Below are 16,849 nucleotides of genomic sequence, written 5' to 3' on the forward strand. Positions count from 1 at the left end.
GGTTGGACTACTGTAATTCCCTACTTCTGGGGTGTCCTAATAACTCTCTAAAAAGCCTTCAATTAATCCAAAATGCTGCAGCAAGAGTGCTGACTGGATTAGGAAAGAGAGATCATATTTCACCTTCACTAGCTTCTCTTCATTGGCTTCCCATAAAATCTAGAATAGAGTTCAAAACCCTCCTCCTTACATACAAAGCTCTTAATGGTCAAGGTCCATCATATTTAAAAGATCTCATAGTTCTGTATCGCCCGATTAGACCACTTCGATCCCAAAATACAGGCCTACTTGTGGTTCCCAGAGTTTGCAAAAGTAGAATGGGAGGCAGAGCCTTTAGCTATCAAGCTCCTCTCCTGTGGAACCAGCTTCCAATCCAAATTCGGGGAGCAGACACCCTCTCTACTTTTAAGACTAGGCTTAAAACCTTCCTTTTTGATAAAGCTTATAGTTAAACTGCTCACTCAACCTGAACTAGCTTTTCTCTATACATTTACTTGTCACTACTGTATACCATTAATTCTATATCCTACAACCTGCACGATGCTTTGTTGTTGCTTTTTTGTTGTTTTGTTGTTGCTTTTCTTGTTGTTTTGTTGTTGCTTTTTGTTGTTGCTTTTTGTTGTTTTGTTGTTGCTTTTTTGTTGTTTTGTGTTGCTTTTCGTTGTTGCTTTTCGTTGCTCTTTTCTTTTCTTTCTCCACTTTCCACTCACCCCAACCGGTCAAGGCAGATGGCCGCCCACCCTGAGCCTGGTTCTGCTGGAGGTTTCTCCCATTAAAGGGAGTTTTTCCTCTCCACTGTTGCCTAGGGCTTGCTCAAGGGGGATTTGTTGGGTTGCTTCTACATACTTGTGTAGTCTGGACTTTATTCTGTAAAGTGCCTTGAGATGACTTTGTTGTAAATTGGCGCTATATAAATAAAGTTGAATTGAATTGAATTGAATTGAATTGATTGACTGACATACACACGGTGGTAAGATCCAAATTGTGGTGCTCACGTGTCATGACTCTAGTTTGCGTGTGAATTAAAGAACATTTTTGCACACATATTAGTAAATGGGGCCCAGTGAAGTTTGCATGTGCTATAGAAACAATAAGAGAGATGAGGAAAGAAAAGCTGTGGCACAAAAGCAAAAGAAGCATAGGTGCCACTTTCAGAGACTGGGAAGAAGAGACACAAGCCTCTAATTAGACTGATTGTAACAACCAGCACAAGCAGTGATCCGTCCATTTCCTGGCCTGGAAACCCCCCCTCAGTCAGTCGGTCTGTGTGTCTGTCTATATGTCTGTCCACCTGTGAGTCTCAGTACTTCAAAAATGCAGTGCAAATCAAGCTGTCAGTGTTACTGTGCTGCCATCAGACCACAGTTACACCATAATAAAATCTACCCTGAATGATTAGATCTGGTCCTGTGTTCATCTCCATCTTGCAGAAGAGAAACCTGGAAACAGATTTTGACATTGACCTTTGTTTGGATGGCCGGGTCAGAGGGACATCTTTCCTTTCTCCTACTGACTTTTAGAAGGTCATACATGCTGTTGTTTTATTGTTAAGTCTTGATTACTGGAATTCGGTGGATTCAGGGGAAGCGAAAGCGGGATGTCAGTCACCACAGAGAGGTATGTTTAAAATGTTCCTGATGACTTATCTAACACTTCATCACATGGCTCCTACTGTAGATGTATTATAGCCTCAGATGTTTTTTGTAATTTATTTTTGTAGTTTTATTTTTTAGGTTCACTTGGTTTATGTGACTATTTGTGGCTTTTGCCTTAGATATTTGGATTTATTTTGCTATGTTCATCTATTTAACCCTTATCTGATCTATTTTATCAGATTTTATTTATTGCTGTGTGGGTTTTTTTGTATCATTTGGGATTTTCTTTTGGAAAACACTTATTTTAAAAGGTGCTATATGAAACAACTGTACAAATACTAGTACTTGTAGTATGTTGTATTTACTATATCGTATTGTAGTCCGTGTTACTGCGTGTTCACATGAACATATAGAGAGCAAATGGCCACTGGTGCAGCTGCAGTTCAGCTGGTGTGTGGTGTGTGTAAATGACATGTTCTGTTCTCACTGTCTATCACCCACTGCCTGACAAGATTAGGTTCTCTTTTTTTTCAGCTTTTACCCTATTTAGTTCAGAATTCTTTCACTGTGGGTTGTAAAAGGTTTCTGCTAAAATCGTTATGAATCAGTGGCTAAAGTGTGTCAGGGGATGTCTGCATTGTGTCTAAGCTCCTGTTGATTCCGTTGCTCTGCAGGGGGCAAACAACTGCAGAACCACCTCTCTATAACACGGAGTGGCATCTGTCACTGGCCCGGCCTTTGAATCTATACGTGTGAATGTGTTTTTTTTGCAAAACCTCTTATCTCCTGAGAATTAGTTTAAGACATCTGCACTTCTATAGTTAAAGCGTTTTTAAACAGGTTAAGAAGTTATTATTATTGTTTCATTGTCTTTATGTAAAGCTATTCATGGTTTGTCTGTGTGTGAATGGTTGCTGTTGATGGCTGGCTGCTCTTATCTCTCTGCAGTCATGTAAGTGTGAACACGGCATTACGGTGCTGCCTTTCTCCAGTGTGCGTGTCTTCATACATGTCAGTGTGTGTGTGTGTGTGTGTTTGTCCACTAAGCCTGCAATGACTGCACTTTCAGAAGCATAAATATGTATTCATTTTCCCAGCAGCTCACTGGACTGTGACCACTGCATGAATAAGAGGATAAGTGGGGATGTGGTGGCAGATGAGATGCATTCATTTCCATAGTTGCTTTTGATTGTGAGGAACAGCATCGGACTGGAGCTCTGAATTGACATTGTTTGCCATTACAGCAAATGAGAAAGCACGACGGCTACTTGTTTACGATTTGGTGCAAATGGAATTGCTGCACTGAGCTGAGGCGTGATCAAACATGCTACGTGTTATTTGTATATTTAATTTCTTATCCTTTTACACTGTTGTTTTTAATGTGTCTGTTTTGATACAAACCCCATTTCCACAAATGTATAATATAAAGGAAATGTATAAAATATAATTATGCTGGAAATGGAGTTGTGCTTTTTTCTTTATTTTATCAGGTTATAGTACAAATACAATCCATCTACTACTATTTAATACTACTACTGTAATTGTTTTTTTTAATATGGAATTTTGATAATGGTTAAATGGTTGCAAACATCTATATTGCTGTGACCCTGTATATTTGAACACTGTGATGGATACCGATACACGAGCCCACACATTTCCCATACGTACTCAGCAATATGAAAACACACAGGAGGATGGCGATGAGCGCTCCAGTGCTGAGGCCGGGTGAGCTGCTCAGAGCTTCGGCATTACACAGCTCCATGTTGCCTTCACGGTCACATGTGCACACCCTCACAGTGAGGGTCCCGGTACTACTCTGCATGGGGTAGTCGCCATCAGTGATCACCACGGGAACCAGGTAGACGCTCTGGAGAAGGCGGCTGTAGCTGGCTCGACGTGTCAGGATGCTGGCGGTGTTATCTGAGTTAGAGAAAGTTCTGTTAGATGATCGTTGTGGAACACCTGCAGAGCGCAGCGTGTCTGACAACATAAGAGGTGTGAAGAAAATTCACTTCATTACCGAGCTGGAAAAAGAAATTTGGGGGCAACAAGGCATTAGTCACTCATACTGCCTCACTGAGGAGTATAACCAACTGTTATGTAGGTATTTTTGCAGTGCCTGTATTAATTGGAAAAATGAAACAGAACTCCCCACAATGTTTAAATTACTGTGGTCCACATTGGTCTGAACAACATTTCATTTTAACTCTATGAGTAATTTCAAGACTGAAGTCTTCTTCTCTGAATGTCTTTACAAAGCCAAAAGGTGTTTGTTAGCAAAAATGCTCCACTAAGTAACAAGGAACTGTGCAACCTTATGGGAACTGAGTGTTTCTATATTAATGCATTAATATGCCATTTTTAAAAGGTTTTCGTGTTTACAGATTTGGTTTTGTAACTTCCCATTTAGATTTATACATCAGTTAAAATACAACTTTTTACTTAGCTATGTAGTAAATTAGATATATTTAGTACTTATATAATGTTGCATTAATTTCTTCATTATAACTCTGTGTTATAGAAAAACTTCACTATAATAAATATCCGGACACTGTGACCATTTTGTAAAAATATTTTAATGTTTTAAAGCTTAATAATCAGCCACTCAGATAACTTATGTTATGAATTCATGGAGTTAAAGTATTAATGCACATTTAAAAAAAACATTTCAAACAAATTTGGATTATGATGCTAAAGCAGAAGGATGAGCAGCTGATCCCGGCGTTTTCAGTGATAACTGATGTAATTAACACTAACTTTAACAGCTCATAGCTAATTCTGTCGTAGACAGGATTGAAAAGACAAAATAACGTGTTTGGCTCATAAATTAAAAATGCTTGGATCATTAGGCTATTGAGATAAAGTAAGATACATTGATTTTGTCCTTTTGTCAGACAGATGTTCAATGAAACTTTACTCTAGGTAAATAAGTACTGATAAGCAAACCGTATGAAAGTAAATATGTATGACCCTACAGAAGCAGTTTACACCATGCTAATGTCTACCTACCACCATTGTCTCGGACCGTGAAGTTGCTGCGGTGTGTCCCCTCAGGAGCCAGGCTGAAGAAGAACTTGTGTCCCGCTGATGGCTCGTCTGCATCGACAGCACTGACTGTCTGGATCCGCTGTCAGAGACACCAGCATTCATTGACACGAGCATTCCAGTGGAGTCAGGTGAATTAAGAGCAGGCAGCGAGTGGAAAACGAGTGTCAGGGTTAGAGCTTCCATTCACAGGGACATTGCTGTCCTCACTGTGTGTCATGTAAAGCTGGCAACAGAACAGAACTCAGACACCAGGATCAGCTGTGTCTATGCCAAAGAAGCCTTTAATATCTCTGTCAACAACACAGCTCATCACATTATACATTTCATGAAACAGGACGGACCCATTGAACTTTGAGGCTTTCTGATTAAAGACTAAAGATACATCTGCATCTCTAAATATTCTTTATATACTGTGCTCTACACACCATAATAATGCTGCTAATCAACACATTTCTCATATTATACTTTTTCATATTTTTTTCATATCCTACAAAGCTATCAATTGCAAATGGTTCTGAAATAACAATTTTCTTTGTCAATACCATTTGCTATTACTCTGTTAAAATGGGACTAAATACTCTGCCTCCAGTGGAGCTCTGAGAAGTGCGACAGCAGGACATGAAAACAGCGTATTTAGAGATATTCTGCAGAATTATGAGTGTTTAGCTCACACTGTGTGTGTGGACCGACAGTGGAGAAGTGGATTATACTACAGCAGTGGATCTATTGTGAATTCAAGCTGAGCGTGGATTCAAGCCGTTCTTGGTGAAGAAGCAACAAACACACTTTTACAGCTACCTTTTTAGTACACAGAGGGTAAGAGCTTCATACTCCAAGTGAAGATAATAACAACAATAAAAGAAATTATAAGCACGAAATTGAGAAGAACCAACATTAGAGCTATCATTAATACTCATTAATAATAATGTAAAACACTCATGTTATGAGTAACACACATCTGTCCAGTGAACCTCTTCAGTAGCTTAAAGTTACCTGAATAAAAACACTGATCACATTTTATCTGAATGTAACACTGTGAGTGTTTATTATATATTACTACAACTTTATTTCTAAATCATTTAGAGACAAGCTGAAGCTAATGTATTGCTTTGTGTCTAGAGGCCACACTATTGGTTTTAATGGTCAGTTATTATTATTTCCAGTGATTTGCAGATTTTCACTGTACAAAGAAAAACAAAACAAAAACAGTTGGATACCAATCGTCTATTTAGTAAAACAAATTGTATTAAATATAATTAAATTTTTATTTTTTAGATGTTCTGCTTTTGTTTCTATAATAATAACATCAGTGTTTAAACTATATCCCAAATGTTGGCTTAGGTTAGACTGTATGTTAGGTTACAATAAACATATGGTTTTTTTTGCTTAAGTTACACAAGAACTGTCTAATATTGGAAGACGCAACAAAAGTGAGCTGCATGCTTTTATACAATTTAAACATTATTCTGAATTTTCTGTTTCAGTAAAAAGCTACTGGTTGTTAAAACTGCTTTAATCAATATTTACTGTATACGTTCATGGTAATTCAGGTGACTATGTGTAATGTTAAAAAGGTTGCTTTTATGTAAAAGGCTGTGATAAAAGCACTTTACAAAAGCAGCAGCAGCAGCAGAAAAACCGAGTTAGTGATGAAATGGTGATAGTGCAGCATTTAACAGCTGAAGAGCCAGAGTTATCACGGTCTCCTGTAAGAAAAGGGAGTGAACACTGGACTTAGATTAAATAGACACAAACATAACTACAATTGACAACTGTGCTAGATGGGTAAACACATAAATACTATTAATGGTATTAGGAGGTGGTGATAGAGTATGTCACTGTTGAATTTGGCAATAAATAAATAAATCGTGTTTAATATGCGTTCTGATTGTGTGCGGTGGGAGGCTGTCACTCTTCAGCTGGCATCTATATATGATATTTTCTTTTTGTACTTTTTCACTACAGCCTTATTTAATTGAAAAGAGAGACACTAGCTGAGAGATTAAGAGCTTTAACAAAGATCTGTGCCAATAACTCACACGTGTGAACACACACAAATCCGAAGCCTGCAGGAAGCAGCAGAGGATAGCCACTGAACAAACACTGATGATTAACACTGATGGACAGATGAAAGGGCAGAGGAATTAAAGGATGAAAGGGACGTGAGGAGACCAATAGCAGCAAGCCACCGTACTGAAGAATGTCAAGATGATGCTGGGTGGGCGTGTTTGTGGCATCAGCAGTGTACCCAGTTCTGTTTGTTGTTATTTTTAATCTGTGTGTGTGTGTGTGTGTGTGTGTGTGTGGGGGGGGGGGGGGGGGGGGGGGGGGGCATTTATCTCTTACAGATTTGTGTTTTATCCTATTAATTGTTGCATTATAATTGCTATACATTTATAAATTCATGTGTGTATGTGTATGTGTATGTAGATGCATTTGTTTAAAGCTCTATTTATAACACTGGATGTGAGGAAACTCCTTTCCGCATGATGGACCATATTTTGAACCAGGAGACACATTGCCTGATATTCATTAAAGCCGATACAAAGGGTCAGTGTGGCAATAATGGCTGATTCCATTGCTAATACTTTGTGGTCGACTCATGAAAAGAGATTATCCATTCAGTTTGACCTATTGCACTTGGTATGTCCCATAAATAAAGGTGTACAATAACTACAGCACCAGCTGCTGCGGGCAGACTGTAAAGCCTGCTAAAATGCTGTGTTGGAGGTCATTCAAGTTCTGTGTTCCCCACTCAAATAATGTCAAGGAAAAACCCCTTTAGAAGTACTGTAAACCACAGTTTACCACTGTGTGTGTATTCTGTGTTTGTGATTCCGTGTTTATGAGGAGCAGAGAAGACCGTATATCATCTTAGAAGCTTTACAGTTAGCACAGCTTTTGAATTTACTACTTATTGCTCTTTGCAATTTTAATCTGGTTGGAATTTACATTCCACAAATGAAAACTTCTACATGATACAAACCCAAATTTCACGGAAGTTTGGACTTTTTCAAAAATGCAATAAATAGTAAAATCTAATAATCCAATTATTTACTTGACATTTTATATCTTAGAAATGTACAATTGAAAACTTTTCATTTTGCACAAATGTAACTTGTCTGCAACAAGTTAGAAATAAAGCTAGAGTTTATAAAATATTATAAGTAACATTACCCTGGTTGCCACGCTTTTTTCTGCATAAACCAAAACAGAGACCATTTTTCGCCAAGTTTGGTCTTACATTCATACATTCATCCATTATTTCTGTCAGTTATGATATCACCTTTTTATTCACTGAGAGGATTACTGGGATCTGGAAATGTGGCAACATCACATCGCTACAACAAAATCCAATGTGTCAACAAACCCAGATTGTCAAAACCCCTTCGTTGGAGGTCATAGTGAAAATGAGCGTACCTCCAATGTTTTAGTAATGCCTCAATGTACAGAAAACCTGTGTGCACAAAAGTAAAGTAGCTCAAAGTTGAAAAACACAGTCACAACAAGTAATGAACTGTCATGTATGCTAATAACAGAGAGTGGGTACATCCTAAGTCTCGTAATTGCAGCCCTGTTTCTTTTTCTTGCCTCTTAGTCCCTCCCACTAAAAATGCAAGGAGCGTCAAAAGAAAAATATATCAGCAGAGAATGAATTCGTATTTTCTGACTACATGATAACATGACGATGGTAGGAGTTTGGGACATGCTTCAACACGGAGGAGTGACATCCATTTCAAGTGAGGATCAAGAAGATAGGAACAAGACTTGGGAACATACCCAGTTTGTCTAATTTACTTTCACATTTACATTAAGTCATTTTGCAGGTGCTTTTATCCAAAGTAACTTACAAGTGACGTAAAAGGCAGCAAAAATCTAAGTCAAAGAGAAACATTGAAGTGAAGTTCTATGAGAAGAAGTGTTTCTGTTTCATGAGATGCATATACAAGAAAGCACAGATTTGTTTAAAGATTTAAGTGCATCGGAAGTTGCGGAAGACCACTGGATGCTATTGGTTAACAGAGTGCAGTGGGCAGGATTATATAGACTTGGTTGAGGGAGTTGCAGTAGGCAGGTGCTGCTGAGTTGACCACTCTGTAGGCAAGATGTTGAGCTGAGGATGTCTTCCTCTCATCCGAGCAGAGATGAGGAAAGGACAGGAAGAGCTTTATGTCATCAACATAGGAGTGATAGGAAAAGTAATGTGAGTGGATGATAAAACCCAAGGATGTAGTATAGATAGAAAAAAGAGGAGGACCAAGAACTGAGCCCTGTCACACACCGGGACAGAGGCTGTGAGAGTTAGAAGCATGCTCCTGCCACAAAACCTTGAAGGTTCATCCAGATAGGTAAGATCGAAGTCATGCCGGAGCTTTTCCAGAGATGCCCAAGTCAGAGAGCGTCGAGAGCGAGATCTGGTGGTTTTCCGTGGCAAAGGCTGTAGATAGATCAAGTAGGATTAAGACAGAGCCAGCATTGGAAGAAGAGAGACAGGTCTGTAATTCTCCACAAGGGAGGGGTCAGGAGAAGGCTTCTTAAGCAGTGGAGTAATGTTGGTCATGTGGTACGTGCCTGTAGTGAGAGATGTATTAATGTTTTTTTAAATGGCTAATTAACGTCGGTGTAGCCGCTTGAAGGACAGGTGGTAGCATGGTTTGAGAGGTGGAGGATGGACGTGATAATTTTACTATTCGTTTACCTTCTCTTTGCAAAGTTGAGGTTTTGTGACTGAAAAGTTAGTATCGATAATAGTGCTGGTGTTCATCATCATTAAATGCTCCCAAATCTGCCCAAGTGCTTCTTGACAGTCTTGCTTAACAACAGCAAAACTCGCACACTAAGACAATATAGCATGAGCATGATACTGCATTTGACTCTTGGTTGGTTATCATGATGGAAGACTTTAATTAACTCTTTGTGTAGCAGGCGCACTCTCACATGAAAGCTGCTTCATGCAGTGTGTTTCGGAGCAATATGCCCCCCACTACATCATTAACTATCCAGAGCTAATGCAGCAAACTCTTTATCGAGATTAAGCCTATTTTTAGAACCAGTAAGATGATGTTAGTGTGTGGGAACATTATGTCAATTTTAAATCTAATACGTTTGTTTCCTTGCAGTAAAGTCCTGTCCTGTTCCACTCTGTGCTCTGTCTGTCATTCCTCCCCACAGAGAGCTCCCGCTGGCTGAGGTGAGGCAATAATTAGCAGCGTCTCCACAAACTCTCAGCAGTTACACATATTATTCATTAGGCCATTCCGGAGGAAATAACTTGTGTTTAAAGCAGTTTGTAATTAAATTACTGCTTTTATATGATGCATAGGCCTGGAGTGAGTCTCTGACAGGGCTTTAGTAGCCTGTTCTCTTTTGGATCATTTCCAGGTAGAGAAGCTGCAATAGTTACGGTTGGCTATGCTGCCAGTTTTTAGTGAATCTTTGCAAATTTAAAAAAATAAATAAAAACATGTCAAAGACAAATATAGGATTTTATATATTACACAGCTTTGCTGCTTTTGTTGGATCAATTGACAAACATATCAGGTAATAGATCATACTAGATGCTATTAATCTGACTGTTTTGGCTAAGTGTTCTCTGCTGGATGCCCTGAGCTGCTGTTTGGAATACAGTAGGGGGTTGGATGATATGGTTTTGTCTTAGTATGATTTCATATATTCAAAATATGTAACGATGCATAATGTTACGGTTAGTATAAGTAATTTTGAAAGGACCCAAGTAAGGCGATGGCAAGGGGAGGTATAAAGGAAAGGGTATTTATTTCTTAAGAAACAGGAGGGGTTAACACAACTAAAAATCACTCCACGAAGAGGGTAACAACTATTCAAACAAACAGGGTTCACACAAAGTAGGGTACACCCAGGGACCAGACAAGACCATAACTAATTCTGACACACAGGTGAGAGGATAACTTAACAGGGACTAATGAACTGAACTAAACAGGAATAGACAGAAAGGTATAAAAAAATAAACTAAACTAGAGGCAGAGGGAAATTAACAGGAGTAACTGAAAATATGGAACAGGGCAAAACAACCAGGATAGGAGGATAAACTAATGCAAACTTAACCAGGAATAACCAAACCAAAGCAGGGACCAAAGAACAGAGCTAAACAGGAGAAACTAACATGAGGAACAGGATGAAACAAACAGGTGGAAAATAAACTAATGCAAAACTTAACAAAGGAGAAGCAAGCCACAGACCAAAACCATTACAGAAGAGTCTAGGCAGGATACATAGAAACAAGTAGAGTGGGTCAGACAACAGTGGGGAGAGCAGGGTATGAAAGGACTGTGAAACAGGTGAAACAAATCAGGACAAAACGAGGAAGGTAAAACACCAAACAGTCTCACAGGAAGAGACACAGGAGGAGCAACAAAACAAAAACTAAAAACAGGAAATAAAGCTGGACAACTAAACACGGGGACAGGACTGTAACACATAAATGTGCGTGTAATTCAAAAAACAACCATATCATCACATTAACCGTATGACTGGATGACATCCAGATAATATATTTGTACAATATAACATATTGAAACAAAATGTGTGAGGTTAAAGTAAAAATTATGTATCAAAATAATTTAGGTTACAGACCAAAATCTCTATGTAAAATTAAAAACGGAATTAATTGCAAAGCATTTGAAACTTATTTTATATGTAAATAGTAACAAAAGACAATTTGAGAGATGTTGAAATTGAGAAATGTGAGTTTTTTGAGAAATATTTGCAAATTTAAAATTTTATGACAGCAACCAATTTTTAATTTCTGTTTTCATATTTCATGTTATCTTTGTACTGTTTGCTATCAAATTTATATTTTAAATGATAACAAATTATTGGATTATGTTTTATTTATGTTATACACAATGTCCAAACCTTTTCTGGAAATTGGGTTTTTGATAAATGATGATTTATTCTTATTGATTAACTAGAGATTTCTGCAGAAACCTTACTCTTGAGGCAGACTTTTAACGAATCTGGACTAAACGTCTACCTTTATTCTACATTCTACATCCATTGTATCCTGTTCCAGATCTGTATTGCATTGTATGATGTGCTGATGTACCTGACCAGCCTTGCTGCGCTCACAGACGAAGGTTTCATAAACGGTGGCGAAGGTGGGGGCATTGTCATTGATATCCAGCAGGCGGATATAGACGGGGACGTGGCTGCTCTGACGGGGGTTATCTAGAAGGCAAACACAGGAAAAGAACATTCACACTGTGAGCTACCCATCCCCTGCTGAGTGGACCCTTCCCCTGTTTAAGGGCACCATGACACCGGCTGATGGGGGAAGTAGTTAGGGGGTTTGGGGGTTAGTCATGCACATTTCTTAGCTTGCATCTTCCCTCATTTCCCTCCTGGTCACATGCTATGTCTTTAACCCCTGAGCTCACACATTAACATCAAAGATGAAAACATGAAAGACAACAAATAGGTTTTTAGAATAGATTACATACAAATTCTCCCTATTTTTGAGTCCGTGTCCAAGTAGATGGTTTACAGTCCTGTCATTTTCACAGCAGGGCTCAGTTCAAACCAAGAAACCAATCAGACTTCCATTTCACACTTGTGCCAGAGTTAAATTGTTTGTGGAAGCTGAGGATATTTGATGTTAGTGAAACCTGGAACTGGACTAAAACCTATTAATTCAATCAAAACTATTATTGTTTACTAACAGTTTTTTGTTTACATAGACTTAAGTTGCTTTTCTCCTTCATTACCAAAAGAATTATCCATATCCAATTGGGAATAAATCCTTACAAGCCAAGCGTGACCAAAAACACCGCTTCCTGTATTTCAGCACATCCATTGATTGAGTGATTGATGGATTGTTATTTTCTAGTGGCTGTAGAGTGTAGATCACGAACAAGGAGCAAAAAGAATATGTATATGGTTTAGCAGTAAACTCGCCCAACTCAGATAACTAACAAGCTTGTCAGAAGAAAAGCATCTCTCTTCTGTGTTTACATAGAGAGGGATGTTTCTCTTCTTCTGTGTTATATATATGCACATATATTTTCTTACATTTGAGCAAGGAACTGAAAAACTGTTCACAAAACGAGTAATAGCCTTCCATGCATCTTTTTTTGGTGTGTTTTATTTAATATCCACTACAACTACGCTACTAAATATGAAGCTTGTTTTCTGCTCACTTTCTGCAGCAGAGCCTATGCATCATTGCTACTGAAGTTTTTCTTTAGTTTGTAGTCCAATACTCCACTGCATTTAGATTTTGTGTGGCTGTTCCTAAACGTCTCTTTTCATGTGTTAATAGGAACAATTAGAACGTGCATTCAACTTCTGGGGAGAATGGGATTTAATTCTAAGAGCACAAATGTCAATTATTTCTGCAGAGCATGTAGTGAATTTGATCCAGTCTTCTCTTAGCATTTATCTTAATAACAAATTTGCTGAAAAACCTGTATTTAAATTTTTAATTATTTTTTTATGTTATTGAATGAGCCCTAATAATGCAGACGACACAGCCTGTAGGTTGAGCAAAGCACTGTTTTAGTGTGGAGGTCCTTAACAGAGAAAATGTGTTTATGGATTTACCCTGCTTAATGCAGATGTATAACCAGTCCTAGATGCTATATTTAGTTGTATACCGCTCATCATTCAATTCCCTCCAAGATAAGTGACTGAGACTGTGGCTCCATTCTGTCTGGCTCTGTACCGTTCTACTCTACATCAGTACATCACATCAGCTCTGCAAGCCCTGGCCGCTGCTTGCTGGACTTACTGAACTCAGTGGCGATAACTGAGATATTATGCCAAGCACTCTCCTCTCTGTCCAGGCTTTTGAGCAGGAACACAGACCCATTCCCTGGATGGACGTTGAACAGGCGGTCCATGTCAGTGCGACGGTCGATAGAGTACCTGTAACAAGTAAGACAGAAAGGGCTATGTTAAGCCAGGGGGTGGGGTGAACTACAGTAACCCTTGTATCTGTGCAGCCCCTACAGGGGCTCCCCACAGACAGGAGAATAATTGATTTCTCTCAGTCTATGATGGAGGAGAGCACATGGTGATACAGCCAAGTCAAAAGTGATGTAGCGCACGGTGGAGTTATTTTAGATAAGCTGAAGTCTGTAAAGCTGTTAAAGTACAATGTGAACTCATAAACTTTGCATTACTGTGGGTCTGAGCTGCTGTGTGAAGCTGTTTGGCTGCTTCCCACATGACTGGGTAGCTTAAAATGTACTACCAGCACTGTGGCCCCATAAAAAGCCCACAATGGTTTTCATTGTTTAAATTAAATTACATTAGCTACAGAAATGTTCCCATTGGCAATTGCGACCTTACAAGCAGGAATGACGAACACTGTTTGCCAGAACAATGCAACAAGAAGTACATTAATTAACAAAAGTCTAAATTTCAATCAGAGCTACTCTCTTTGTGTTCCATCTTCATGCTAACTAGGCTGACTCTAGCTCTGTGAATGAGATAAATATGAATATTGATCACCTCATCTCTGTCTGTGAAAGACAGCAAATAGGTACATTTCCCCAAATACTGGAGGATTCCTTTCCACAGTGTGTTCAGACTGAAGGAAGTGAAAAAGTGGAAAGTGGATTTTACATGAATTGCTTTAGGTGGCACAAATTCAGGTAAAGATGTGTTTGCACATCACTGAACCATGAATTGTTGGTGCGTGTCCCGAGGAGAAGAAAGGAGGAGAGGAGAAGAGAGAGAAACTGGAGGGAAATCACTGGACTTTCTCACAAACGTCCCATAAAAATGCTGAACCAGTCTCAGCTTTTGGCAGCACACAATGTGGTGTCAGCTGGCAGGATGCTAAACTGGCCAGTCAAAAGCACATTTCTGGTGGATTAGTTAACAGGAAGAAGAACATTAGTTTACTATTATTATCTTAAAATAATCAAGACAAAGAATAAAATGTCGGTTTTGTTCTGATCTTGCAAAGTGCTTTATAGTGTTTAGGTGTCTGACTTCCAACTTCCAAGAATCTGTTCTCAAACTGGACTTCCTTGTCTACCTAGACCCCCACCTATTGAAATATAAAAAAAAAAAAAACATATGAGCCAGAGCTGGTACCTGAACACAGAAACACACACACACTGATGCTGTCAATGTGTGTGCTGCTAACTCTGCAACATCATCCATTTCTTTGTGGCAAATAGGCACAGACACAAAACTGGCTTCGTCTTCAAGATGAACACAAACCCTGATGTGAATTCTGCACCAAAGAGACTGTACACAGTTTGATCTGGAAAACTGGACAAAAAGTAGAGTCTGCATACAACAGCCGACCTTGATATTCTAACAATTGAAATCACATAATTGTGCTGCACTGGAAAGCTGCTGCATTCTGTGCTCTCCTTCTGTTCAAGGCTGTTGAAAACATCACAGCTACTTGAAACTCTCTTCCTACTGTCTGTGAACTGCTCACAGAGCATTCTCTATTTTTGAACTAGTTGCTGAATGCAGCTATTCACAGCTTCAGAGCACTTCATAGATAATAGAACTGAGATTCCTTTGCTTGCTGTCTTTTTTCTGCATGTAAGAGGGAAACTGCTCTGTACACGTTGGACTGTATATGAACATCATCAGTGCCTGGATCAAGGCTGGTTTCACTGTCCAATCCAAAGTAGATCAAACTGCTATTAGCAGCTAATTATGTACCATTCAATCTTAATTATTGTTTTCCATAAAGAGATATGAATCTAAAAACACTGTCTCCGTACATCCAGGCTCCATCATAATTAGAAAGCTCTCAACAGGAAAATAACAGCGCACTGACACAATGTGAACAGATGATATAGTCACATACACAAACGCAGGAATAATTGGAATTGTGTTTGAGCGGGAGTGTGTGTGTCCCCTTGTGACACATAATTTTAAGAGCCCTCCATGGTCCTGTGCTTGTTTTAATTGGAATATGTTCCTCATCAGTTCGCCTGCTTTTAATGTTGAGAAATAAAGGCCCGGCTCTAGCCTCCAGCTGTCCTGCAGCCACGGTTCACCTCGTGCCACTTTAACACACTCGTTCTGCAGTCATCCCCTCATACACACATCATGATCACTTATTTTCACCTCATCCAGCTCTGTGCTACCATTCAGCATCATACACGATGACAATTCCAACCTAAGTCATCTTTCACTTTGTTTACTGAGCCATATTTTCTAAATTCGTGCTTTCTATTGCTGTGTTTTTTGGCAGTGACTCAAATTAACCTCCAAGACTAGAAAAGTTTCAAATTATCTTAACAGAACTCCTGTAATACCCTCTGCAACAGAGCAAATTACTGAGGGCTTTAGGCATTTATTTTGTAAACATCAGGAAATTCCCAAGATGTACCGATGCCATTCGAGTAATGGACAATTACTAACAGGAGAGCAACCACTCAAACTATTCTAATGCCAAGCATCAATAATGAACAGTACTGCAGTGAGGCAACAGGGATTAAATATAGACTGTAAGTGAAGTTGTGGTGTTTTGTATGTGCTCAGCACTTTTTGCACACACAGGCGGCTTGGTTTATAATCCCTGTACCACCTGTCTTTAAACTTTATATTTCTTCTGTTTCCCAATTTTTTCACACTCTCATCAGAATCCCTCACAAGCCTTCAGAGAATTAAAGTCCATTTAAAGTCAAACGTCCTCCTCTGCTATTTCAGGAATCTAAAATAGCAGAGCAAGAAGTCTAGATATGCTAACTTTCAAATGTACCAGTCCTGGCATCTAAATAGTAAAATGGATCATTTAGAGTCTGACTGCAATTAGTCAAACAGTGATATGTAAAATGATGTTTTGAAAAAGCACCATGAGTGATACTGACATTTGGGTGTGCTTAAGCTAATTAGTTATACGTATCTAATCTGCACACTGACATTAGCTGTTCCTGGTGGATGTTTGTTTGGCAGATTTAACAGTCTGATGTCTGGGCAGATAAGCTTCATTAAAAAGCTAATGAAGGATGTTTTGTTCAAAATATCTGGTATTTTTTTTGAGATTCACTCTACAAGTAGAATTTTCTATTAACCTAATAACTGTTTTGACATGTGATCATTAAATACATATCTCTTTTCCACCCAAATGTCCCATGTCTGTTTTGAAGCACAACATCTAGTTTTGTGTCTACAGTGTTATTAAACTGACTGGGGCTTGGGGTTTGACTCTCACAGCACTTAGTAAAGGTTAGAAAAACAGTCTAGTCACT

At 38.8% G+C, this 16,849-nt stretch overlaps 1 protein-coding gene across 5 annotated transcripts in view; it reads right to left on the bottom strand.

The window, feature by feature from the left end:
• Positions 1–16,849, bottom strand: part of cdh6 (cadherin 6) — an 80,843-nt gene that overhangs the window by 5,070 nt on the left and 58,924 nt on the right. For 3 of the 5 annotated variants that reach the window (XM_067474908.1, XM_067474909.1, XM_067474911.1), the window contains exons 8-11: positions 13,408–13,544; positions 11,728–11,849; positions 4,605–4,722; positions 3,264–3,515 (exon numbers count right to left, since the gene is read on the bottom strand). In XM_067474908.1, coding sequence (XP_067331009.1) covers positions 3,264–3,515; positions 4,605–4,722; positions 11,728–11,849; positions 13,408–13,544 — 629 coding nt within the window. The other 2 variants (XM_067474913.1, XM_067474912.1) reach the window with 2 other exon arrangements.

This window comes from Channa argus, chromosome 14 (genome assembly GCF_033026475.1).
Source record: "Channa argus isolate prfri chromosome 14, Channa argus male v1.0, whole genome shotgun sequence".
Lineage (NCBI taxonomy): Eukaryota > Metazoa > Chordata > Actinopteri > Anabantiformes > Channidae > Channa > Channa argus.